At 55.8% G+C, this 25,000-nt stretch overlaps 3 protein-coding genes across 3 annotated transcripts; 2 read left to right on the forward strand and 1 right to left on the reverse strand.

Annotated features, from left to right (window-relative positions):
* Positions 1 to 8: 8 nt before the first annotated feature.
* On the forward strand, positions 9 to 2,033 carry CCNP (cyclin P; the record flags this gene model as incomplete). The annotated part of the gene is made up of 4 exons (XM_028487287.2): positions 9 to 38; positions 644 to 802; positions 893 to 1,044; positions 1,805 to 2,033. Coding segments are annotated over 4 exons (507 nt in total), but the record flags the coding sequence as incomplete, so codon positions are not given.
* Positions 2,034 to 4,589: 2,556 nt separating this feature from the next.
* TTC9B (tetratricopeptide repeat domain 9B) lies at positions 4,590 to 6,855 on the forward strand. Its single transcript, XM_007128075.1, has 3 exons — positions 4,590 to 5,012; positions 5,574 to 5,756; positions 6,641 to 6,855. Exons 1-3 carry the CDS (start codon positions 4,598 to 4,600, stop codon positions 6,748 to 6,750), a joined length of 708 nt encoding a protein of 235 aa, XP_007128137.1. The 5' UTR covers positions 4,590 to 4,597; the 3' UTR covers positions 6,751 to 6,855.
* A 343-nt stretch (positions 6,856 to 7,198) lies between these two features.
* On the reverse strand, positions 7,199 to 23,320 carry MAP3K10 (mitogen-activated protein kinase kinase kinase 10). The gene is made up of 10 exons (XM_024132740.3): positions 22,138 to 23,320; positions 17,882 to 18,062; positions 14,882 to 15,030; positions 14,229 to 14,404; positions 13,353 to 13,599; positions 11,698 to 11,814; positions 9,698 to 9,875; positions 9,486 to 9,598; positions 8,432 to 9,112; positions 7,199 to 7,637 (listed from the first exon to the last, which is right to left on the reverse strand). Exons 1-10 carry the CDS (start codon positions 22,817 to 22,819, stop codon positions 7,315 to 7,317), a joined length of 2,847 nt encoding a protein of 948 aa, XP_023988508.1. The 5' UTR covers positions 22,820 to 23,320; the 3' UTR covers positions 7,199 to 7,314.
* Between the last annotated feature and the right edge of the window lie 1,680 nt (positions 23,321 to 25,000).

A 25,000-nucleotide genomic window follows, 5' to 3' on the forward strand; every position in this document is an offset into this window, starting at 1 on the left:
TCGTGGCGTGCAAAATGGAAGAGTGCGTGCTTCCAGAGGTACTCCCGGGGCGGGACTTGGGAGCGTGGAGCCCTTCCTCGCCGCATCACAAATTAAACGCCTACTGTGTGCCAAGCGAGCACTTTACCTACTCTTGGAATCCCACCCAGCACGTCTGTCTGTGGTAGAGGCTACCAGTGTGTCCCTTTAACAGAGGAAGAGACTGAGGCCCACAGAGAGGAAGACATTTGCCCAAAGGCAAGCATTTGGGACTTGAACTCAGTCTTGAATAGTTATAGTAGATATAGTCCTTCTTGAGTAGTTATAGTTAACATGCATAAACTCAGTGCTTTATCAGAACTGCCTGGTGAAGTAGGGAGTAACATCTCCGTTTTATGGATGAAGAAACTGAATCTCAGAGAGCTTCAGTGGATGTCCATGTCACATAGAGAGTAGATGGTAGGGTTTGAGCTCGGGAACGCAAGTCTATCTGACTCTGAAGCCTCTGCTTCCCACGATTTCCAGACAAGAAATCAATGGCCCCATTTTACAGACCAGGAAACTGAGGTCCAGAACAGGGACTGAACCGATCCCAGGAGCTCAAGGGCAGGGAGTAACGAGCCGGGGTTCAAGATTCCTCCACCTCTTTCCCCCCAATTCCCAGCCCGCCTCCCTCTGCCTCCTGGGCGATGGCTCCTTCTCGAGGGCCGAGCTTCTGTGCGCGGAGCGCCGCATCCTGAGCCGCTTGGATTTCCGGCTGCACCACCCGGGCCCACTACTTTGCCTCGGGCTGCTTGCTGCGCTGGCCCGGAGCGGCCCACAGGTGCGCGGGGCAGGGGCGTGGCCTGCGCGGCTAGGGGCGTGGCCTGCGCGGGAAGGGGCGTGACTTGATTTCTCCCCGCCACAATGGCAGGTGTTGCTACTTGCCACTTACTTCCTGGAACTGTCTCTGCTGGAGGCCGAGGCAGCAGGCTGGGAGCCGGGTCGCCGTGCCGCTGCAGCGCTGAGCCTGGCACACCGGGTGCTCCACGGGGCGGGTTCCGGGCCCGAGCCGGCGCTTTACAGGTATGGCCGCGGCGGAGGGTCTCTGTGGCTTCAGGGCCTACCTTCTTGGTCGCCGTCTTTACCGGCTCAGAGAATGTGAGACAATTAGGTGTGTGTGCGGGGGTCTGGGGTCTGGGGTGGGGCTAGACTTGTTTGCTGGGTGCGAGAGAGAATGGTGTGTCTGCCTCGTCTGGGGGTTCCCATTTGCTTTTCTCTGGGGGTGTCTGAGAGACTGGGGTGTTGTTCAGATGTGGGGGCCCTTAACCTTGCCCCAGGGTGAAAAATAGGATCTCCTCAGGCCCAGAAGATGCTCTAACTGCGTTCCAGGGTTGAGAACGAGAGGTCTGCCGGCCTCGAGTCCCTTAGCTCCCTTCCTGGCCACGAATTGGTTGGTGTCCCTTTAGCTGCTGGAGTCCCTCATCTCCTTGTTAACCATGCCACCGCGGGGCAGCGTAAATCATCTTTTCCTCCAGCCCGTGCCCTAGGGTAGAGCTGGATGTCTGTCTGCCCATCCTCAGCCCCAGTCCTTCCCTCTCCGCGGGTCCTGGCTCTCCCATAGCCGCGCTCTGAGGGAGCAGTAGGGGGTCTGCCCCTCCTCAGCGCCCTCCAGTCACTCTAGATGATGGAACGCGTGTCCGACCTCGAGAGAACTCCTGAGAAGTCCTCGGGGACCCAAGTCAGCTTGTCTTCTCAGCCTCGAGCCCCAAGCTCCGAGGACCAGGTCGTCTCCTATTCCCCGCTACCCCTGCCCCATCTCTGTTTCGCCGTCTCTCCGCCGCAGCCGGGCGGAGCTGGTTCCGGTCGAGCCGTGTATGGTCCGCGCCGCGCTCCGAGGCCCTGCGCCCGGCCTCGCCGCCATCTTCCTCAAGTACGCGCGGCCCCAACGCCAGGGCACCAGCCTCGCCGCCGCCCGCTTGCTCCGCCACCCCCCGGCCGGGCCTCCCTGAGCCCCGAGACCCCAGCAAAAAAAGACTCTCTTTGTGCGTCTGTCTCCCACTTCAATAAAAGAGTTTTTTATTCCGAGCGCTCTCTACCCTCAGTGGTCGAATTCTGGCCCCTCTCTCGCTTTTGATTGGTCACTTCCCGGGCCTCTCACCCACCTGATTGGATGTTCTCACCAAGTACCTTAATGACTGCTGGGAGACGCGATGAGAATTCTGGCCTCCGCCGCCAGGGGGCAGTGGCGGGCTACCGCAAGCGCCGCTGAGCGGGATAAAACGGGGATCCCTAACGCAAACGCTTGCGGGAGTTAGATAGGGATGCTGAGATGAAAATCGCAACGCAAGCGAAGGAAACTCGGTCTTCGGGTTGGGGAGAAGCTAGGAGCAATGGCGACTGTGAGAAACTGAGAATGCCTGTCCTAGTCGTGAGGAATGCTAGCTACCTTGATGTTGCCAGATTTTCAGATTTTGTTCACGAAGGAAGCTGAAAATCTGTGATTCCATAAATATCTCTGCTCTTCTAATGATGACAACTAATTCAATATTTTTAACGGTTGCACAAATCTAACACATCACATACACTGGCCTGTGAGGGTCATCGGTTTGTGATAGTATGGGCCTTTGATAGCAAGAGTTTGTTAAATGGAATCTGATTTACTTAACCTCTGAAGTGCCACAGTGTCGGTAGGTATAATATAGTACAGACCTCTTGGCGGTGTGATGCGGATGTGAGTTAACATAAACCTAAAGCTTTAGGACCGTGTCTGACACTTAGTAGGTGTTACGAATGTGCCTGCTTTGCATCCTAGCAGGATTGTGAGATACAGTTGTCCCCTGTTTCTACCGAGCCCCTAGCACCTAGCCATTTGGTAGGTGCTCAGAAAATAATTGTTCTGAATCAGTGGGTTTCCAAGTTTTTAATTAAAACAAAAACATGCCCGAGGTGCAGAAAGGTGACCAATGCTGTTCTGGAATCCAGTCTCGGGAATATTAGACTCTTAACCAAGCCTGGGTTTGGAGGTGCAGAGAGGAGGAAGTTTTCACCACTGAGGTGTTCAAGTTTGGAGGATCGGGGATCAGGGAGAGACTCAGCAAAGTCCAATAAAATATAGAAGCAGATGCTGCAGTTGGGATGAAAGGTGTCATGTTCAGGTTTGGACCTGTTGGGTGGGAACTGCCATGGGACCTCCGGGGGAAGGATGTGCAGTGGGAGGGGGAGGGGACAGTGGAAATGCAGGCTTGGTGCTTGGGAATGAGACTCCAGCTAGGGTCTTGGGTGTGTGTGTGTGTGGGGGGGGGGGAAGGTAATGGTGCTAACACATAGTTACTCATTTATTCAACAACTATAGGGTGTGTGTGTGTGGGGGGGGGGGGAAGGTAATGGTGCTAACACATAGTTACTCATTTATTCAACAACTATATGTGGGTGCCGACTCAGAGTCAGGCACTTACGATCACATATCTCACAGTCTCATGGACGATAAGAAACACTGGCTGTTATTTGCCCGTTACTGTACCAGGCCCTGTGCTTTACCTGCATAATATAATTCAGTTCCTACAGCTACTCTGAAGTAAGCTCACTTGTTACCTCCCTGTTACACAGAAGGAAGGCGGAGGAAGACCAAGGAGCTTGGCCAAGGTCCCACCACTGAGTAAGCGGCTAAGGAGTGTTGAAGGACAATCATTCACCCTCAGTTTTTCTCTCGAAAGCCTCTCATATTTCCTTCTCTACACTCTTTTATTATTGTGATCCTCACTCTGGGCTGTCACTTGACTGCTTTCCCACTGGCTTCCCTACCCAGACAGTGAGCTCGATAAGGTCAAGAAGCAGATCTCTCTTGTGCATCGAGTTCTCCCCTCCTCTAGGAAGTCTTCACTCACCACTTCAGCCTATGCTGGGTACCTCCTCTGGGCCGTCAGAGCCTGTTGTGCTTCCCGCGTCCCAGCCCCCACCCCGCTGCCTGTACTTCCCAGGCTAGCCCACTCTGGGCTGCCACTGTCTGGTCATTGGTCTGTCTCCCCACTTCCCTAGGGACCCAGTGAGGGTAGAATCTGAGGCTCTCTCAGTCCCTGCTATGTCCCAGCATCACCCAGCCCCAGAGTTGGGTGCAGAAAGATATCAGTGAATGTGTGTTGCATAGATAAATGAATGGGTTCCAAAGTTGCTATCATAGTCCCATGTTACTGATGAGGATACAGAGTTCCAGGTAATTCAGGTGATTTATCTAAGTCATACAACTAGTGAGAAAATAAGCAGGTATTTGAATCTGGGCAGCTTGAGTCCATAGCCTGTGTTCTTATCCAATATGCCAAACGCCTAGCGGTCTGAAAACCAGCCTTCCACGAGGTTGTTATCTTCCTGCTCTTTCTCCCAGACTTGTTCTTTCCTTCGAGAAAGGTTTAGGAGCTTTGGGCATGGGAGAGGAGAGCAAGCAGGAGGGTTGGGAGGGTAAGGGGAGTGGGAAGAAGGGATTTGTAGGAGTGGGGAAGTCTTGAGGGGTTTCTCTAGACCCATAGGGGGCAGCCGGAGTCGGCTACCGGAGGTGCGGGGGCGGAGAAAGAATGGGGACCAGCCCCGCGGCGGGGGGGGGGCGATGCGGTAGCTGCAGCGGCGGCCGCAGGAGTTTCCCACAATGCAGCGCGGCGCGCTGTCCCCGGTGCTGATGCTCAGCGCTGCCCCAGAGCCTCCGCCGTGCCCGCCTCCCGCCCTTTCCCCGCCGGGCCCCAGCCCCCGCCATGGGTCGGCTCGGTCCGGTCCTGCCCCAGAGCCGTCGGGGGGCCTGGGTGCGGCTCTCGACAGCAGCCTGCGGGCCGCCGTGGCTTTTAAGGCGGAGGGTCAGCGCTGCTACCGAGAGAAGAAGTTCCGGGAAGCCATCGGCAAGTATCATCGGGCACTGCTGCAACTGAAGGCGGCGCAGGGGGCCCGCCCTGGAGGCCTGCCCGCCCCCGCCCCCGGGCCCGCCACCAGCCAAGGGCCAGCGCGCCTCAGCGAGGATCAGCGGCGCCTGGTGGAGAACACGGAGGTGGAATGTTATGACTCTCTCACTGGTACGGGGCCGTCGGGGAGCGCAGAGGGTGCATATGTGAGAGGGGTGGGACGTGAGAGGCACTAGTCAAGACTTGGGGGGCCTGGAGGCTTCAAGGGGCTAGGGCTGGGGTCTGTGGTGGGAGACCTCAGAACTTGATCAGGAAGAGGGGTTGGGAGTCTAGGGGGCCACAGGGAATGGAAGGAGCTGGGATGCAGGAAATGGGCTTTGGGCTGCGACCTGCGAACCTCAGGTGAGAAAAACCTACCTTGGATGAGCCATTCAAGGACCCATCCCTCACCTCTGAGATCACCCTTAGTACTCTCCCCTACAGACACCTCCCAGCTAAGCACCTGTGAGCCCCTGTCTGTGTTTCTCGCGCCCTCTAGCGGCGGTGCAGATTGATTCTGTCTTGATTGGTCAGAAGCTTGGCGGCCCCCGGTGGCCTGAGCAATCCCTTCGGCCGGGTTCAGCCGTGGGAAAGGGAAGGGGTCCTCCGCAGCCTGAAGGCCAGGCTCCTCGCGGTCAGGTGAGGCCTGGGGTGTCGACAGGCCCTGCGAGTGTCGGTCGTGGTGCCCCGCAGCCTGCCTGCTGCAGTCGGAGCTGGTGAACTACGGGCGGGTGCGCGAGTACTGTCTCAAGGTGCTGGAGAAGCAGCAGGGCAACTTCAAGGCGACCTACCGCGCCGGCATTGCCTTCTACCACCTGGGCGACTATGCACGCGCTCTGCGCTACCTGCAGGAGGCCCGCAGCCGCGAACCCACAGGTGAGGGGCCGGGGAGGGAGCAGGGAAAGGGGCTAGAGAGGAGGGAACAAGGGCAGGAGGATCCGGGCAGAGCTGCTTCAATGAATGCTGTACCCCTTACCCCACGTCCGGCCTCCACCCATCTCTCTACTCCTTGCACACCCACTCCTCCACTCACCTGCCCTTCGTTCGCGCCCACTCACCCCTCGTTCCTCTGGCGTTCACCCAACCACCTCTCACCTGTTCCGTCAGGAGCCCGTGCTGCTGCTTCCCATTCACCTACTCAGCCACTTCCCTGGCCACTCACAACCCCCTCCCCCATCGCCATTTCCCCCTCCCCGTGAATTAATTCATCTGCTCACTCACTAACCTGTTCACACACTCACCTATTCATTCACCTGTTTCCTGGCAGTGCCAGGAGATTGGCAGGGGGCGGGGTTGGCGGAGTTGGAGGCTTGTTCCTTGCCCCGTGAGGGGTCATAGGGTGTGTGTGCGGTGGGGTGGCGGCAGACACAATACTCAGTTCTGTGTCAGGAGCCACTGAAGGGAGCACAGCAGGTGCATGACAACAGGGTATGGGAGCAGGGGCAGGGTGAGTTTTCCTGCTGAGCAGTTTGGAGAGAACAGACTTCTTACAGATGTCGCTGGAGGGCAAGAAGTGTGACAGGAGTCTCTGAGAAGAGGCATGCCTGGCAGAGGGCACAGCAGATGCAGAAGTGTGGACGTGTGACACACCCTGTTCTGCTTGCTCGGTTGGGGCTTTGGGAGAAGGGCTCTGGCTCTACCAGCCGTGGCGGGGGGGGTGGCGCCGAAGGCCGGGGACCATGACGTGTGAGCCGAGGTGGTGCAGATGTCACCTGCTGCCCCAGGACACGCAGATAATGCCCTGCCCACCTCCCCTGCAGACACCAACGTCCTACGCTACATCCAGCTGACTCAGCTGAAGATGAACCGTTGCAGCCTCCAGCGGGAAGACAGTGGGGCTGGGGCTGCGTCCCGGGGTGTCACTGGCTGAGGCCAACTTGGGGGGACTGTCCCTACCCCCACTGCCCCCCACCTCACCATGTAACTTCCCGACTCATGTGTTTGCTGGTAAAGCACTTGTTGCTGGTGACCATAACCTCTCCGTGTGGTATCCTTGCAGGGGCCCGGGCGGGGACATGGGCCTGGACTTCAACCCCTGGACCTCGGAGATCCAGAGAGGCCTGGCAGCATGGGGGGGGTGTGTGTGTGTCCCACTGGGGATGATCTAGGATCAGGGCCCGGCACAGGGAAAGACACACAGCCAAGTATGGTAGGGGGCAGGGGTTACCTTTAATGCTGCATTTTGTGCCGAATCCCCCATGATGCCCTGTCCCTGAGTATCCCTGCCCACCCTCCCCCCACCGCAGGGCAGGCACAGGGCCCCCCCCACCCCGGGGTACAAAGGAATAAATTAATTGCCCTCCCTCCCCCCCTTCCCCAATAAATAGAGTGAGTATCCTGCCCAGGGCCTCCCCTGCCTTGTGGCATGGCGGGCTGGGGCGGGGCCTGGGGCGCTACATTCATGGCTGCCCAGGCGGGCGGTGGTGGGCAGGCCTCAGCAGGAGCCGTGGGCCCCACACAGGGGCACTGTGCTGTCCTGGCTCTGCCCCTCCATATCCATGTCAAGCAGCGTGGGCTGCATGCTGGGGGGCCCGGGGCTCTCCGGAGTGTCCGGCCTGCTGGGAGGAGAGATGCTGAGTGTCTGGCCAAAGGAGACCAGTTTCCAGGGGTCCAGGCGGGGACGGCTGGCGGCTGGCCGGGGTCGTGGGGCGAAGGTCAGGGTGGTGGGACGGCCAGGGAACTCGGGGGGCCGACGGCGGGTGGGAAACAGACCCTGGGGGTCGGGCAGGCGGGGGAAGTCCAGAGGATCTCGAGGGCCTGGTAAGAGAGGATCAGATGATGTGAGTGGCATGGGCCAGAGGGTGGTGTTTAAAAGCCAGGAGCATTTACATGAAAATTGGAATTTGACTTCTCTTGAAAAATCTGCTGATTTTGTTGGGCCCACTTTCCAGCAGGGTTTGGACCTTTACCTAGCCACTCTCCCCGCCGGCCCCCCAACTGCTCAATCATCTGGGTGCAACTCTGGGCACAGTCCTTTATCTTTCAGAGCCCATTTCCTTGCTGCTACTCTAGACAAAGCCCTCATCCCTCGCACCTCTCTGACACTGGGCCAGGTTCACGAAGACCCACAGAGACTCCTCAGGCATGTTGCTGTCTGTGAATGGGGATGACAGCACCTCGCTACATAGGTGAGGATTAAATAAAATGATAACAGTAATTGTAGAACAAGTAGCACAGTGCCTGATAGGAAGCCCTTAGCTCCTATCTGTTCTGATCATCTTTGTGAGTTAGTAAACTATATAGAACAGGGCATAGCACATGGGTGTTAGCTCTAGTAATTGTTGTTGCCATTAATGTCACCTGCCTGGCCCCTGTAGGCCTTAGAGTTTGCCACCCCTACTTCATCCTGCGTCTCAATCACCCAGGGACTCACAATTCCTCACAAAGCAGTGGGGGCCATGGGGACACAGACCCTTCCTCCCCGTGCTAAGCAGGAGGAGGATGCCTTAGCATCCAGGGGGTCATCGCTGGGCTGGGACACAGGTGTTTGGCGGGGGCACGGGAGATGGGCCTTTTTCTGCGCCGTGGGCGCGTGGAGGAGCCTCACTCACCAGGGCCAGGGCCGGTGGGCTCGGGCGCCCCCCGCTGCCCCAGCGCCCCGTCTGACGGCGTCCTCCGGTGCCCGCGGCTCACAGCGCGCGCGGCCGTGACATGGGTGGGCGTGAGTGACTGGCGGGGGTCCTTCTTGAAGCTCTCCAGCTCCAGGTCCACCAGGGGGTTGGTGCTGGGCGCGGGCGGGGGTGGGGAGGGCGGCGGGGAGGGCGCGGCCGGCGCGGCCTCGTCGCTGTCGGAGCGCAGCAGCGAACGCGTGGAGTTGCAGTCGGACACGGACGACAGCGACACGAGGGTGGCCGAGGGCGCCAGGCCCGGGCCGGGGGCCGCGTCATCGCGGCGGCTCGGGGAGCGCCCGGGTGGGCTGAGGCCCCGCGGGAAGCGGCCGCCGCGGGGGAAGAAGAGGCCATCGAGCCAGCTCCGCGGCTCCTCGCCGTTGGCCGAGCGCACCTCGGCCACGTCGGCGCCCAGGCCCACGGCGCCCAGCAGCGTGGCGCAGCCCAGCAGCGCGAGCTCGCAGCGCCGCCGGGAGCCGTGCCCGGGCCGGGCGGGCGGCGTCGGCTCCCACGGCGCCCGCGCCCCGGGGGAGGGCTGGCTGGGCAGCGGCACCGTGAGGTAGGACGGGGTGGTGTAGGGCGAGGGGGGCACGCTGCTGCCTCCGTCCGCCTCCGCGAACTCCTCTGCAACCGGGAGAGGGCCGTCACTTCACTCGACTCACTTAACTCTAGGCGCCTGGCCCCCCGGCCCACCCCCCGGATCTGGAGGCAAGGGGTTGCCCCAATGAAACGACCCCTCCAGCAAGAGCACGAAGGCCCGCTAAGCGTGGTTCTCGACTCTTTCTCCCCTCAAACCGCCCTCCTCCTGGGAACGATCCCCACACCCCAGGGACCGGCCGCTCCCATTCCAGGCATGTGTCCTACCCTCTGGCCCAGTGAAATCCGGCTCCCTCCTTGCAGCCCCGGGGAATGGTCACCCCTTGGCCTTGGGTTACGGTCCCCTTTGCCAGGGAATATTCCTTCCCCCTCCCTTTTAAAGGCACCCTCACCCTCTTACCCATCTCATTGAGGCTAGCAAAGCCTGGGGTGATGGGAGTGTGTTTGGGGGATTTGCCCAGGTTGGGGGCACTTGATGACCACTGTTTGCTTCCTTCTCCCAGGGCCTTCAGCCTGCAGGGGTCACCAAAGATGGGGGGTTATAGGCCTCCTGGCTGCCAAGGGCCTGGGGAAGAGGCACAGGGTGTGGGATGGGCTCCACGTAGCCAATACCTCTCCTCTCCTCCAGCCCGCTCCTTCTGCAGCGTGGAGCTGGGCCCCCAGGTCCGGCCCTTCTTCTTGCCCCCGACCAGTTCTTCCTTCTTTGGGGGTCCACTGTTGCGGCCCCACGTCCCACTGCCGCCACTGCTGCTGCCACTGCTGCTACCTCCACCGCCATCCACAGGAGTCACTGGGCCGAGAGAAGCCACTTGGTTAGTGGGTCTCAGTCTGTCCCCGCTGAGCTCCCAGCCTTACTCTCCCCCTCTTGGTCCCACCCTCCCCCTGGAAGCCCAAGGGAGCTTGGACTCTAACTCCAGTCATGACCCTTCCCTGCTCTACATCCCTCCATAGCTCCCCACTGCTGTCAGGACGACGCCCCAGCTTCCTCAGTTTCATCACCCGTCACTTCTCACAGCCTAACCCTTCAGCCATCCATTCATTCCCAAAGGTTTACTAGCACCTGCTATGTGCCAAGCCCTGTGGCAGGTGCTGAGAAGACAGCAGTGGTCAAAGCAGACAAAAGTCCCTGCCCTGGGTACTTCCCTGGTGGTCCAGTGGCTAAGACTCCACACTCCCACTGCAGGGGGCCCGGGTTCAATCCCTTGTCAGGGAACTAGAGCCCACACGCTGCAACTAAAGATCCCACGTGGGGCAACGAAGATCCTGCATACCCCAACTAAGACCTGGTGCAGTCAAATAAATAAATAAATATTAAAAAAACAAAAAAGTCCCTGCCCTGAGGAGTTTACATTTCAGTGGGTGAAGACAGACGATCAACAAGAGTCACACCAGGTACATCATCTGGGTAGGGGGCTAGAAGGTGATAGGCGCTGTGGGAAATATAGAGCAGGTTAGGGGTTTGGGGAGTTAGGGAAGGTCTCATGTGTGAGAGGGAGAAATCTGAGCAAAGACTTGAAGGAGGTGAGGGAGTGAGTCAAGTTGATACAAGGGAGAGGAGCCTTTCGGGCAGAGGGAACAGCAGATGCTGAGGCCCTGTGGAGTGTTCTGGAGCAGACTTGTTCCCTGCAGAGTCAGTTGCTCTCTCTCCTCTGTTCCTATCGCACATCGAACGTACCCCGATACTAGTACTGACTACCACTGTTTGGTCGTTATTTGTCTTTGCGTCCCCCCAGGAGAATGACCGCCGGGGCCTGGCACAAAGCAGGTGTCCGAACAGAAGTGTGTGTAGCGGGTGGTGTGTGGGGCGAGGCCAGGGGTGAATGATGGGGCAGAACAGACTGGGGAGCCGGCCGGGTACCCTTCAACTCATCAGCAAACCCTGACAGCTGTACCTCTGCCACGTAGCTGACTCACCATCTCCCCTCTTCAAGGCCCCCGCCCTGGCCCAGCCCCCTCGTCTCACTTGTCTCCCACCTTGACTCCTGCTCTCCTCCGATCCCTACTCCTCACGGTGGCCAGAGGGAAAAGGTTAATTTTGCCACATCACTGCCTCGCTCACAGCCCTCCAGAGACTCCCCCGTCTCATTTAAAATAAAATCCAGATTCCTTATCCCAGCTCTTAAGGCCCAGTGTGATCCTCCCCTGTCAAACCCTTGACCATAAGCCTACTGTTCTCTCTCCCATTCATCCTACTCCAGCCAGGTTGGCCTTCCCAGCTGATACACACACCATGCTTGTTCCTGCCTCTGGGCCTCCGTCTTTGCTGTTCCCTCTGCCAGGGACACTGTTCCTTCAGATCTCTGCATGTGTCACTCCTCCTTACCATGCAGGTCCCTGCTCAAACCTCAGCTTCTCTGACAGGCCTTCCTTGTGATTTAAAAACAGCAACTCTTCTGTTTTATTCCCTTCCCTGATTTCCTTTATAGCGCTTATCACTACAGGAAATTATCCTGCTCACCAGCTTGTTTACTCGTTGTCTGTTTCCCCTCATGAGAATGAGGGAGGGGACCCTTCCCACCTGGTCCCCTGATGCTGCTCTGGCTTGGTACAAGATATGTGCTCAGAGAAGTCTGTTCACTGACTGACTGGTCAGGGCCTTGGGAGATACTCACGGCGAATGGCCCTCAGCCGGGGGATGATGCTGGGGCTTGCGGGTGGGCTGACCCCATCTGATCCTTTCCGTTTGTCCAGGGTTGGAGAGGCCTGGACTGTGATCTTATGTTCAAAGCCTGCGAAAAGAAAGACTTCCCTAAGCACACGGTTCCATGGGTAGCCAAAGAGAAGTTCCCTTTGTAGAAGGAATGCCACCATTTTGTATTCCTTCATGCAGTGGTTCTCAAAGTGTGCTCCCAGACCAGCAGCATCAATGTCAAGTGGAAACCTCTCGGAAATGCAGATTCTTGGGCCCTCCCTTAATCAGGAACTGTGGGGGTGAGGCGCAGCAATCTAACCGCGGTGTAAAAGCCCCCCAGTTACCTCTGATGCACACTCGGGTCTGAGAGCTGCTGCCCTGAGGATCTAGGCCTGAGCGTCCAATATGGCGGCCATGAGCCACACACGGCAAGTGAGCGCTTGAAATGTGGCTTGTGCAGCTGAGGAACTGGAGAGTTCTACCTTTATTTAATTGTAAGTAATTTAAGTTTACCCTTCAAAACAGACAGTTCAGTCATCGGAAACATTTAAGCATGTTTGGAACAACTTTGGTATGTGAATCTGCTTTTTCAACTGTACATTTTATGAAATCTAAGTGCAGGTCAAGATTTTTTGATGAAAATCTAGAGCCCAGATTGAGATGCACTGTAAATATAAAATACACACTGGATTTCAAAGATTTAGTGTGAAAAAAAGAAGGTAAAATATCTCATTAATTTTTCTTGTACTGACTACATGTGAAACTACAACATTTGGGGTATATTTGGCTAAACAAAATATATTAAAGTTAATTTCACCTGCTTTTTCCCCTTTTTCATATGGCTACTAGAAAATGTAAAATTATACATGTGTCTTACATTACATTTCTGTTGGCTGGTGCTATTCTAGGCACTGCTTTAGGGCTTGTTAACATCTCTCGTAACAAAGAGAGAGAAATCAGTATGATGTGCCTTCTGATGTTACCTAGGAAGCAATATTTAAAAAAATAAAAAAAAAATCAAACCTGAACTTGAAACTGATTAAGCCCTGAGATCCAACTATTAGGTTGAGCCATGTGAAACTTCTGTTTCTGTGGGTCAAAAATGGCTGAACATCAGCAATTTCACATGGTTTAACCTAATACCAATTTCTAGGAAATTCAGGGGACGGAGCGACATGTTAAAAGATACCAGGGAGATGCAAGCAGCAAAATCAGACTGTGGGAAATGCTACAGGATAAATGATGCAGTTCCTCAACAAATTACTGGCAAGGAGGAAAAAAAGGCAGATTAAAAGATATTAAACAAATAGCTGGGAGATAAAACTATAAGGAAAAGTAAGGAAGTGATTGCCCTAAAAGTCAAGACAGGGATTACTCTTAGGGAGTGGCAGGGGGGTGTGTTTGGACAGGGCGTGTGGAGGCATATGGGGTGGCTGTAGGTTCTCCCTGCTTTCATGGGAGAGATTCTACTAACTCATTAAGCTGCACAGTTCTTTGGTCATTTTCTGTAGGTGTGATATATTTAGCAATTAAAAAAAGTTTGAAAAAATAAATAAATAAAAGGAAGAGATAACCCCCGGGTCAGGGATGCTCTCAGCGGCCTCTCGGGGATGCTCGGGGGACGTGGGCGGGTACCGGAGGGCAGGCTGATGTGGCTGCTGCCTTCTCGCAGCTTGAGCAGGCGGCTGCGCTTGAAGTTGCCCTTGCGTTTGCGGACCCTGGGCTTCTCCTGGCTCAGCTGGCACATGAGCAGGTGCAGCTCCCGCTCCACGATGTCCATCTCGCGCTCCGCCAGCTCCTGCTCGCGCCGCCGCAGCTGCTCTTCCTGGAACCGCTGCTCCTGCGCCGCCCGCAGCAGCTCCTCCTCGCGGCTGCGGAGCTCCTGGAGAGGAGATGAGGGCCTTGGGGCTAGGAGCTTAGCTACTCTGCCCCTGGGGATGGCTCCAGGGCTGCTGGGTCTGGTTGGTGTCCTGCTCAGGGCTGTCCTGCTGTGGGGCAAATTGGGGGCACGATCCAACTTACACTTCACTAGCCAGGCTGGGTGCCAGGGCAGGGGACTGTGTTAGCTCAAAGAAAGGGGTGGCTTTTCTTTTTTCCTTCCTCTTTGATTTTTAATTTTTTAAGTCTTCAATGTGGGAAACATCCACAAAAGGAGAGAAAAGTGCACCCCATGTACCCATCATCCAACTTCAACAATTTTCTATACTTTGCGAATCTTTTTTCACGTATCACCTTCCTTCTCTCCTCTCTCCCCATTTTTGCTGTAGGATTTCAAAGCCAGTCCCAGACCTCATGCAGTGTCACTTGTAAGTACTTCAGTGCAGGGTGCCATTTTTTTTTTAAATCAACCTTCCAACAGGAGGCTGTCTTTTCTTAATATGCAAAAAAGGCTCCCTTGGCCCTGCATGGACCCACAGACCCCTGGGCTCAGGGGAAGGGACTCTGCCCCATCCAAGGCATCAGAACTCAGGGATCTTGCTCCATGCCTCCCACCTTGCCTCCTGCCTTCACCTTCTCCTTGGTCCGGAGGTCATCGAACATGTGTTGAATCTCCAGCTTCCAGTCTTCCTGCAGCGAGTGGAAAGACTCCAGCGGCATCTGGAACAGGGCTGACTGTTCGATGACTTCAAGTTGCTTCAGGATGCTGCCAAAATCTGGCCTCCCGTGGGGGTCTGGGTCCCAGCATTCTGGGGTGGGGGTGGAGAGGACAGCAGTGGGAGTGGAAATGTCAGTGGCCATGCTCTGGGGCGTCGGCCTGCTCAGTGGACGCAGGACTTTAAGGGACTGTGGACAAACAGCTCCCACGGAGCTGAGGGGAAGGAATTCAAAGCCAAATTCCTGGCAATGTTTCACTTGGTGAAACTCTGGGGAGAGAAACTCAGGGACCTGTTCCCTGACTGGTGGTAGAATCGAGGATCAGGGAGGAATCCCAGGGCCAGTGAGTCCTAACAGGTTGCCCTCAAGAGCTGTGGGCCTAGCCAGAACACAGGTCTGGAGGCCATGGAGCCAACTGTGGGGAGACTGTTCATGGTCCCATGGTTCCAGCCCCTTGTCCCTCACTCCTGGGCCCAAAGGTATGGATGGGTGTGAAAGAGTGAGGTCTGGGCCTGAGGGCCCCTGCCACCCCTAGCTGAGCCTACCCTCTCCACGGGGCCCTGGCTCACCCTCCAGTAGGCGGGCAAAGGGCTCGGGGCATGTGGAGGGAATGGGCAGAGTCAGCTTGTTCATAGCCACACCATATGCCACGGCCAAGGCGTCGATTTCACGGTAGGGGACCTCACCCGTCAGCAGCTCCCAGAGCAGTACTCCGAAGCTGCAGGTGGGGGAGAGGGAGGGGTGATGCCACAGCCCACCCTAATCCTCACCTACACCCCAGCCCTGCCTCCAGTCCCATGGTGGGCCTCCCTCCCCCCAGCAGGCAGCCCTGGCCAATGAGGCTGCAAGAACCTGATTTGACCTCCATCGGCCTGATCTGGTGGGGTTGGTTCTCTGATGTCTCTCCTTTGCTCTGCCTCTCTTCTGCCTGAAAACCTTCAGTGGGTTCCCCATGCCCACTGAGCAAATCCACCCTTCTTAGCCCCGATCTTGATGACCCCTGCAGCCTCGCCTCTAAACACTCTCAGCCCCGTACCACCCCCAGCTTCATCTTGCAGCCACGCTGAACAGTTGAACAAACGCTGTTCTTCCTAACCTCTGGCCTTTGCACATGCTGTTCCCTTGGTCGAGAACACCCTTTCCTTTGCCCAACGGTCCTTTAAGTCACAACTCAGGTGCCCCCTCTACCAGGAAGCCTTCCTTGATTCCACAGCCTCCAAAGCTGGGTTGGAGGCCCCTTCACTATGTGTCCATAGAACCCTCTGCACTTACCTCTAAAAACAAGTTAACACTATTTAATATTTATAAAGCACTTACTCCAGGCCAGCACTGCTCGAGGCCTCACAACAGTCCTGTAAGGCAGAAGGCACTGGAATGACCCTCATTTTATCCAATGAGCAGGTGCAGGCAGAGAGAGGTTAAGTTGTTTGCTTCAAGTCACACTGCTCGTAAGTGATGGAGCCACACTGAGACTTAGGTCTGTCTGATGCCCACGACATCGTCCTTAATGGCTACGTAATTCCAGAGCATACATCACTGTGCTACAATCACCTGCGTGTCCATCTTCTCCAGTAAACTGTTCTCCTTCTGGATCCTGATCACTGTTTCATGCAGTGCCCAACACGTAGTAGATCCCCGTGCTCCCCCGTTCCATGCATTCATTCAACATACACTTATTAAATGTCTGCTGTGTGCCAGGCATTGTTCCAGGTACTGGAATAAGATAGACGCCACCCCTGCCCTCATGCAGCTGACAGCTTCCCCTCCTCTCTCAGTGACAGCACTGGTAAATTTGAGCTGGGCAAATGCTGCCTGAAATAATTTTCCATCCTCCTTTGCATCTAAGCGTGCCCATACGGCAACGGTTCTGGCCGGTGGGATATAGAAGAGTGTGTAGTGTGCAAGTAACTTCCAGGAAGTGTCCTTAAAGGGAAGGGGTCCCCTTTCCTCTTTTCTCCTTCCTCCTGGTTGGAATATAGACATAAAACCTGGAGCTCAAGCAGCCATTTTGGACCATGAAGTGGACTTGGGAATGGAGGCTATACAAGGTGGAGAAAAGTAACAGTGGCTTGTAACTGGAGGGGGCCAGACCCTCCCCTCACAACCTCTCCCACGTCTCTGGAAACCTGTGGGGATGTTTTGATTGTCACAATGACTGGGGAGTGCTACTGACATTTGGTGGCTGGGAATCATGGATACTTAACATCCTGAAAGGTACAGGACTGCACCACACGAGGAAGAGTTATCCAGCCCAATGTCAGTGACACCACAGTAAAAAACCCTAACACGGGACTCAATCCCTAATGCTGGGGGTACTATATCGTGTAAAAGTCATGGGCTTTTACATGAGAGCAAAAACATCAGTCTTGTTTTTATTTTGGGTTTTCTGTTCCTTGCCACTGAAATATGGCTTCTATAAATGTCTGGGACCATAAATGAATGCCTTATGTGAAGCGAGACTAAACTTCCCCGCAAAGGGCTGCGCTGCTCTAGTTGAGAATTCCTGTCTTACTTGTCTGCCCCAATACCATGACTTTGCGGCTTGGTCCATCTGGAGCCTCAGCCGGGGACTGATCTGGGTTTGGCTGCCCACCGCAAGTAGAAGGTTGAGTTTCTGCTGTCACCAGGTCTCGCAGGCAATGAACAGCCTCCTCATTGGCCTCCTGCCCCAACTCCTGTCCCCTACAACCCATCAGGCGAGGGAGCCTTTGCGATGTTAAATCAGATCAGGTCATTCACAAATGCCTCTGATGGCTTTCCAGTGCACTTAGAATAAACCTGGATCTACTCCCTCACCTGCAAGGCCCTCCGGCTCTCCCTCCTCCATCATTTCCTACTACTTTCCTCCTTGCCTGCCCTGCTCCAGCCACATGTTCCTTTCTGGAACATACCATGCTTGTTCTCACCTCAGTTTCTCCTGTGTGGAAGCTGTTCCCTCTTCCTGGAAAGCCTCCTCTTCTCCTAAACTTTGCATGACTGGCTCCTTCCTGTCATCCAGAACTCAGCTCAAGTACCACTTCTCAGAAAAGCCTTTCCCAAAGTCACCTCCGCCCTCAGAGCGCTTTTCAGCCAACCTCCTAGCTCGTAACACTGTCTAGTACTTTCCTGGTGGATTAACTTACTACCTTTTAAAAATTATTTGTATAATTTCAACTTAAAAACAGCCTTTTTAGCTTCTGAGGTATGTGTTATTCCCGTGGGCAGGAAATGGGTCTGTTTTTATATACTGCTGTATCCCTAGCTCCCAGTGCAGTTGGATGGCTGAATGCATGAATGAATGGTTACCTTCAAAGGGCTCACTTTCCTGTTTGATGAGTGGGGGCAGTGTAATGGAGGGTGTTTGAGGGGTCTCTGGTGCTGACCACCTATCGAAGTCCTCCTCAGCTGCCACTTCTGCTGGCAGAGCAGCCACCTGCTTTTGTGCTTGTCTGATGGTCTGACCTTGCTGGCGGGCCCCTTTGTCAGACTCGGATCCCCGCTGCAGTGGCAGACCGTCCCTCCCACTCTGCCGTTTCCCCCTTCCTCCCTCCGCCCTTCCCAGGAGGCCTCCCCTGTCCCACCGTCAGCACCTCCAGACGTCACTGCTTTTGGAGAACAGGGAGAGGCGGATAACCTCCGGAGCCATCCAGGCGTAGGTCCCCGCGGCGCTCATTTTGGTGGTCCTGTGCCACTCGCGGGCGAGGCCGAAGTCCGTGATTTTGAGCACCGTATCTGCGAGGTTGTGGTTCTCGATGGCCTCCAGAATAAGGACTGTGGATAGGAAGAAAGGTGGGTCACCCCAGACCTGCTGGGCTGCAGCCCCGTGTGTCCTGCCCCCGCCTCAGCTGGAATCTCCTTCTTGTTCTCTCCCTGCCGCCTGGGGTCGCCCCCCTCTGCAGCAGCTCCTTTCCTGGCCTCGAAGACCATGAAGGCTTTTCTCATGTTCTAATCCCTGCCTCAGGCTCCCATGAGGCGTTGGGGAGCTTCTCCTGACTTCACTGGCCTCCTGACTCCAACTCGGGCTCAGGGGAGCTCGGTGAAATGTCGATGGCCACGGCCTTGGTTCTCCTTGGTCCAGGCCTTGAATTCCCTACCACCGCAGAAGTGGCAACTACAAACCACAAGCAGAGGGGATGGTTTTCCTTTCCTTTTTGTCACCTGCCGTGGGTAGCTGCATTCGTGGCCCCAATTCTGCTCCTTTCTGTGTCACGCTCTTTGTATCTCCGCATCCTTTACTCTGGGTTGGCCGTATGACTTGCTTTGTCTGACAAAATGAGGCAGAAGTGACAGAATGCTAGTTCCAAGCCCAGGCCTCTCATGTCTGCTTGCCCTCTTGCCCTTCTGCCATCACTATGAGAACATGCCTCGGCTAGCCTGCTGGTCCAAGGAACATAAGAGATACTCGGGGCAAAGCCTCTCCAGCTGAGCCCCGCCTAAATCAGTTTACCCTCCATCAGGCCTGCAAATGTATGAGCCGTAATAAAGGACACTGAGTTTTAAGACACCAAGTTTGGGGAGGGTGGGAGGGTTGTTACACAGCATTATTATGACAAAAATCTGACTGATATATCCCCCAAGCATACTGAATGGTTCCAACTTACTTGCTGCCTAGGCTTATTACTCACAACAATAACAACCATGGCTAGTGTTTATTAGGAGCCCATTCTATGACAGGCACTGTGCTAAGCCCTTCATACAAATTAACTAGCAATCAACCCACTTTATTGACTAGCAGACTGAGGCTCAGAGAGATGAAGTCACTTGGCCGAGATCACACAGCTAGAAAATGGTGGGGGGAGTTCCCGGGTGGCCTAGTGGTTAGGATTCCGGGCTTTCACTGTCGTGCGCCGGGTTCAATCCCGGGTTGGGGAATTGAGATCGCGCAAGGTGCACGGTGCGTCCAAAAAAAAAAAAGAGAAAATGGTGGGGCAAAGACCCAAACTAGATCTGTCATCAGAGTCCAATCTCTTAACTGCCGTGATATTCTACTACCTTCTGTCAAACAGAAGGTAGTGTACAGTATCCTGCCGGGGTTTGAATCCCAGCTCTGCCACTTATTCGTTGCATAACCTTATTTACTTTATTTTTAACACTACGATTTCTCCTCTGTTAAATGGAGATGATAATGGCATTGACCTTCTAGGGCTGTAGTAAAGGTTTATTTTCTGAAGCAACAGTAGCCCCTCTAAAAGCATCAGCTCTCTTTATTAGTGTGTGATGTTGCCATAATTGTTCCTTATTTCTCCACCGTTATCTTTGGCCATTCCTGGCTACTTCTCCAATCATCATAACAATGAGGCAATTCTACTGTCATACCCATTTGGCAGATGAAGAGACTAAGTTTTAGAGAGCTCAGACCACTGCCCAAGGTAACACTGTTGGTAATCTTGTCCCTTCTTTAAAACCCAACTCAAGGGCTTCCCTGGTGGCGCAGCGGTTGAGAGTCCACCTGCCGATGCAGGGGACACGGGTTCGTGCCCCGGTCCGGGAAGATCCCACATGCCGCGGAGCGGCTGGGCCCGTGGGCCATGGCCGCTGAGCCTGCGCGTCCGGAGCCTGTGCTCCGCAAGGGGAGAGGCCACAACAGTGAGAGGCCCGCGTACAGCGCAAAAAAAAAAAACAAACAAAAAAAAACCCAACTCAAATGTCACCTCCTCCTGGAAGCCTCTCGAGACTCTCTAGCATGTGACTCTACCTCCCAGAAGTTCTCCCTTTTCGAGTCACCAACTTTCCTGTTTGTGGAGTGACCCTGTGACAGAGGGAACACCCCATGGTCTTACACTTTATTTCTGCATCTCTCAGGCTGGGCCTAAATCAATTCACTTAAGAAAATATTTATCTGATTATGTTACCCCTGCTTAAGGCCCTCTAATGGCTTCTACTACATTGAATAAAATATCCAAAGCCCTCACAGTGGCCCCCGAGGTTAATGTGATCTGGCCCGTCTACTTTTAGATGGGGTCTTGCCTCGTTCACATCTGTCTTGGCTTGTTCACATCTGTAATCCCAGAGCCCAGGACAGTGCCTACCTAGTACACTTAATTCTGCTTCAGAATTATTAGTTGAATAAAACAATGAATGAATGATGTCAGATGAGGAGCTCCTCAGGGGAAGCTGAACGGGGGAAGCTGTACTGTGGAGGCCCTGTTTCCTCTGTCTCAGGCATGGAGCAGTTCCATTGCCCAAGCAGGAAGCCCTGGCCTAAGAGCCCCACCGACCCTTTGTCCAAGTGGCATTGGCTACAGAAAAACTTGGGGGAGTGGGAGCATGTCCTGATACCCCACCGGCAGGCTGTGAATCAGCAGGGGTGAGGCAGGGCTGAGAAGGGACCCCAGCCTTCAAGAGGAGCGTGTTGGCAGTCCTGCCTCCATTTACCCAGCATTTCAGGAGTCAGAGCATCAGAATCCATGGAGATGGGGACCATTTGTCTGTCTTGCTCAATTCTCTGGGGCTGGCGCAGGGCTTGGCGCACCCTGGGCACTTGGTAGCTATCTATCTGTTGAGTGTATGAATGCCAGGCCTGTCAGGTAAGGAAGACTCCGTCTCTCTATTCTAGGGGCTTGCGGCTGTTGGTGGTGAGGCCTAGCAACGAACGTGAAACACTGGGACGGGGTCAAACAAACTTCAAGATGTAGAACTGACGGGAGCAGAAACAGATGAGATGTGAGGGCTGAGGACAAAGAGAAAACCCTCACATGATATGTGAGGGAACATGCTGGCCCCACTCACTATTGATCTCTCCTGCTTAGTATATGATCTGGCCCAGTAAATACCCAACGAAAGAATAAAGTGAACAAATAAAGGCAGAAATGAAAGGGAGTGACATGAGGCAGAGGAAGGACGGGACAGCCAGGAAGGTAGGATTTTTTTCCCTGCTGTATCCTAAGGGTCAGGACAGGGCCTGGTACACAACAGGTGCTCGGGAAATATCCGGGAAATGAATGAATATCCGGGGAATGATTGTGAGTGCTGTAAGGGCAGAAACCACGGATGTTTTGGTCCCTGTTGGGCTTCTACTTGATAGGTGCTCAATTAATATCTGACATCCTGAGAAGCTCCTTGATCTAGATGTAGGTTCTGGGCAACCTTGCCTTCCATCTGGCCCCAGACCTCATTCAACCAACCAATCAACTTTTGAAAGTCTATGACAGGCCAGACAGCTTGGATGCTTTTACATAAGCCACACCCCTTTTCCTCCTCCCTCATCTTTCCCAGTGTGTCTTGGCTAGCTGGGGCAGAGGCCTAGGAGGACACCAGGAAGTGGTTCTCAACTGAGGGCTAGTCTGCCCTCCAGAGGACATTTGGCAATGTCTGGAGACATTTTTGGTTGTCATAACTGGGGGATGGGGGGTGGAGAATGATAATGGCATCTAGCGGGTAGAGGCCAAGGATGCTACTAAGTAACCTACATCACACAGGACAGCCCCCTGCAATCATCCGGCCCCAAATGTCAATAGTGCTGAGACTGAGAAACCCCGACTCCAGGCCAGGTTATATCTGTCTCTGCCTGGTGGACTCTGGCAGCGTGGCTGGACAGTAAGTGCCATGAGGGCAGGCACTGTACCTGTCCTATTTACAGCAGGGAGCACAGGGCCTGTCACAGTGTTCATTGATACATATTTATTGGGCTACTGTGACTGTAGCCTAGGAGGCAGGTATTCCTTCAACCTTTCTGGGCCTCCTTTTCCTCTCTTAGTGGGGCAAGGACTGCCTCACCTGGCCCTGAAGGTATACTGCTGCCCCTTCTTGCCCCAGGCAGTGTCTCCTGGTGTCCCCATCCCGCCACCTAGGCTTGTCCTCACAAGGTTCTACGGAAGCAAGTTTTTTGGGGGAGGACACCACTTACTGTTGATGGACTTGAGGTCCCGGTGGATGATGGGCACAGGGGCATCATTGTGTAGGTAGTTCATGCCCCGGGCCACCTGCACAGCCCAGTTGACCAGCACGTGAGGGGGCACCCGGCGCCCTGCCAGCACCCTGCTCAGTGCGCCCCCCCTGGCATACTCCATCACCAGGCAGAGGTGTGGGGGGCTGAGGCAGGCGCCCCTGAGGGCAATGATGTTGGGGTGCTGCAGGGCTCCGAAGAGCCGGGCCTCCTGGCGCACCTGCTCTGCTGTCACTGCCGGGTCCCGTTCAGGGTCCAGCCGGGCGGCCTTGACCGCCACCTCCTCGCCATGCCACAGGGCCCGATAGACCTTGCCAAAGCCCCCTACGCCGATGATCTCCTCCAGCTGCAGCTCGTGGAAGGGGATCTCCTGGGGCAGCTGGAGGTCCGCGGGCGCGGCGGGGGTGCCGGGGGCCACGTAGTTGCTGGGGAAGACGCCCACACGGCCGCTGGGTAGCTGCCCGGTCCACCAGCCCTCGTCGCCCGACACGGCACAGTCCTGGGAAAGCACCTGGACGCGGTCGCCCCTCCGCAGGGTCAGCTCCTCGTCGCCCGCCGCCTCGTAGTCGAACACTGCGGTCCAGACGGGCCCCGCGGGGGTCGTGCCCCACTCCTTCGCCGCCCCCCACTCCTCCTCATCCATGGGGGTGGGGCCAGGGGCTGCGGGAGGCCGCTTCACACAGGCTGCCCGCGGGATGCAGAGGGCGGGCCCCGGCGGCCAGGATGTGGGGCAGTCCCTGCGGGTTCTAGGGGGCTCCTGGGGGCCATGGCTGGGGGGCCCTCCGCAGGAGCAAGAAAAAGCCTCTTTAAAAGGGCAGGGTTGTCCCCTCTGATTCAGCTGTCCAGGCAGGGTGGGGTGGGGGAAGGGCGGCGAGTTCACCTCTCCCCCCTAAACGTCAGGGCGCTAAGAAGGCCTGGCCGCGCGGCTGCCGAATTCCTGCCGGGGTCCGCCGGTGGGGGACGAGGGTGAGGGAAGCAGGCAGCCCCCTTCCCCGCGCCTCTCACCCCGCGCAGCTCCACCGGCGGCCCCCGGCTCCGCATCCCGGGCCACGATCGCCGGGCGAGGCGGGGCTGGCGGAGCCCCCCCCCCAGGACGGGGTGGCGCGCCCCTCGGCCTCGTCACGCGCGGGGCGGCCGGGCGGCCCCCATCCTCAGCATCGGGCTCCCGGTCGGCCCCAGCCCCTGCCCCCGCCCGCGCCGCTTCCCGGGGCCGCAGGCAGTGCCTGATTGACGTGCTCGCTGCCGCCGCGCCGCGGTGCCGCCTGGGAGTTGTAGTCTCCGGCAGCGCGACTTCCTGGTCGGTCCCCAGTCCCCCAGCTTCCAGAGCCCGGCTGCGGGCCTCGCGCCGAAGTGAGGACTGCGCGTGGGCGAAGGAATTCTCCCGGGAAGATAAGCCTGGCTTCAGACCCTCCCTGGGACGCCGTGGGCCGGACGCCTGGAGGAGGAGAGGAGGAGAGGGCCGAGAGCTCCTCACAGACCCTGCGGGGGCCGCGGCCCAAGGTGGGGTTGACGGTGACTGACGCGCTTCGCAAAGCGAAAAGTAGTAGCTGCGTGAATGGTGGTTACTGCCCGGAGCCTGTAACGCAAGCCAGGACGAGGTCCCCGCAGCTGGACTGCCCCTCGGGGCCCCGACCCGAGGTGCACGCCGGGAAGTGTAGTCCGTTCGCGAACCGGCGCTGTGGGGCAGCCCCCCAACCGCGGGCAAGGGAGAGCTGCTTGGTGGCTCCAGCAAGCTGGGAGGTCAGGCTGATGGTGAGGCCTCTGGGGGAAGACAGGGCTGGGAGGATGTTTGTAGTGTCCCTGGCGAAATCACAGCCACATCTGCTTTCCCCACCAGCCCTGGGTTCCTCTGCCTCTGCAATCAGAACTCGAGAATCCCCGCCTTCCAGAATGGGAATGTCAATTTTCTGGGGCTTAACGGGCATCTTACGCTGAGTGCTTTGCATACATGGTAGCATTAAATCCTCGCAAAGCCCCTAGTTTACAGATGACGCATAGAGAAATAAAGTCACTTGTCCAAGGTCACAACTATAAATGGCAAAGCAACAATCAAAGGCATATATTTCTCTCTCTCTCTCTCTCTCTCTTTCTCTTTTTCCTTTTTCTTTGGCCACACTGTGCGGCAGATCTTAGTTCCCCAACCAGGGATGGAACCGGTGTCCCCTGCAGTGGAAGCTCGGAGTCTTAACCACTCGACCGCCAGGAAAGCCCCTCAAAAGCATATTTTAAAATTAAAAACAATCACCACCACGACAATCATGATTTTTAAAAACACTGCCTTCCCGTTTAAAGAGTGAGGAAACTGAGTCCTGCAGAGGTTCAATGACTTGCTCGAGATCTGTAAGCTTGTAAGCAGCAAAATTCTGGGTCTTTTCACTTAGCCTCTCCTTAGTGGTCTGGTGGTCTGGCGGGAGGAGAGAAGAGGGGAACTTTGATGGGCTCTGGTGCCCAAACTCCAGAGAACTGCCCCACAGTATCCTGCGAAGTTGTTCCGCGCTCAGAGGGAAGTGGGTACCTACTGTCCTGTGAGGGAAACTCTGGACCTCTCAAGAATGCTTGTTGGAAGAGAGGCCCCGCTTCATTCTGAGTACAGGCATTTCTGCTATAACCTGATACATGCTTTCCTGAAAAACCTGTAGTTCTGCAAAACAGTGCACTAAAAATGACAAGGCTTTATGGGAAAAATAGAATTAGGGACAGATTGCTCAAAACGTATGCAACTTAGTAATCAGAGTGCTACAAAACCAATAACGTTTACTTATTTATTTTTTAATATTTGTTTAGTTGCACCCGGTCTTAGTTGCCACACGTGGGCTCCTTAGTT

This window comes from Physeter macrocephalus, unplaced genomic scaffold (assembly GCF_002837175.3).
Source record: "Physeter macrocephalus isolate SW-GA unplaced genomic scaffold, ASM283717v5 random_1698, whole genome shotgun sequence".
Lineage (NCBI taxonomy): Eukaryota > Metazoa > Chordata > Mammalia > Artiodactyla > Physeteridae > Physeter > Physeter macrocephalus.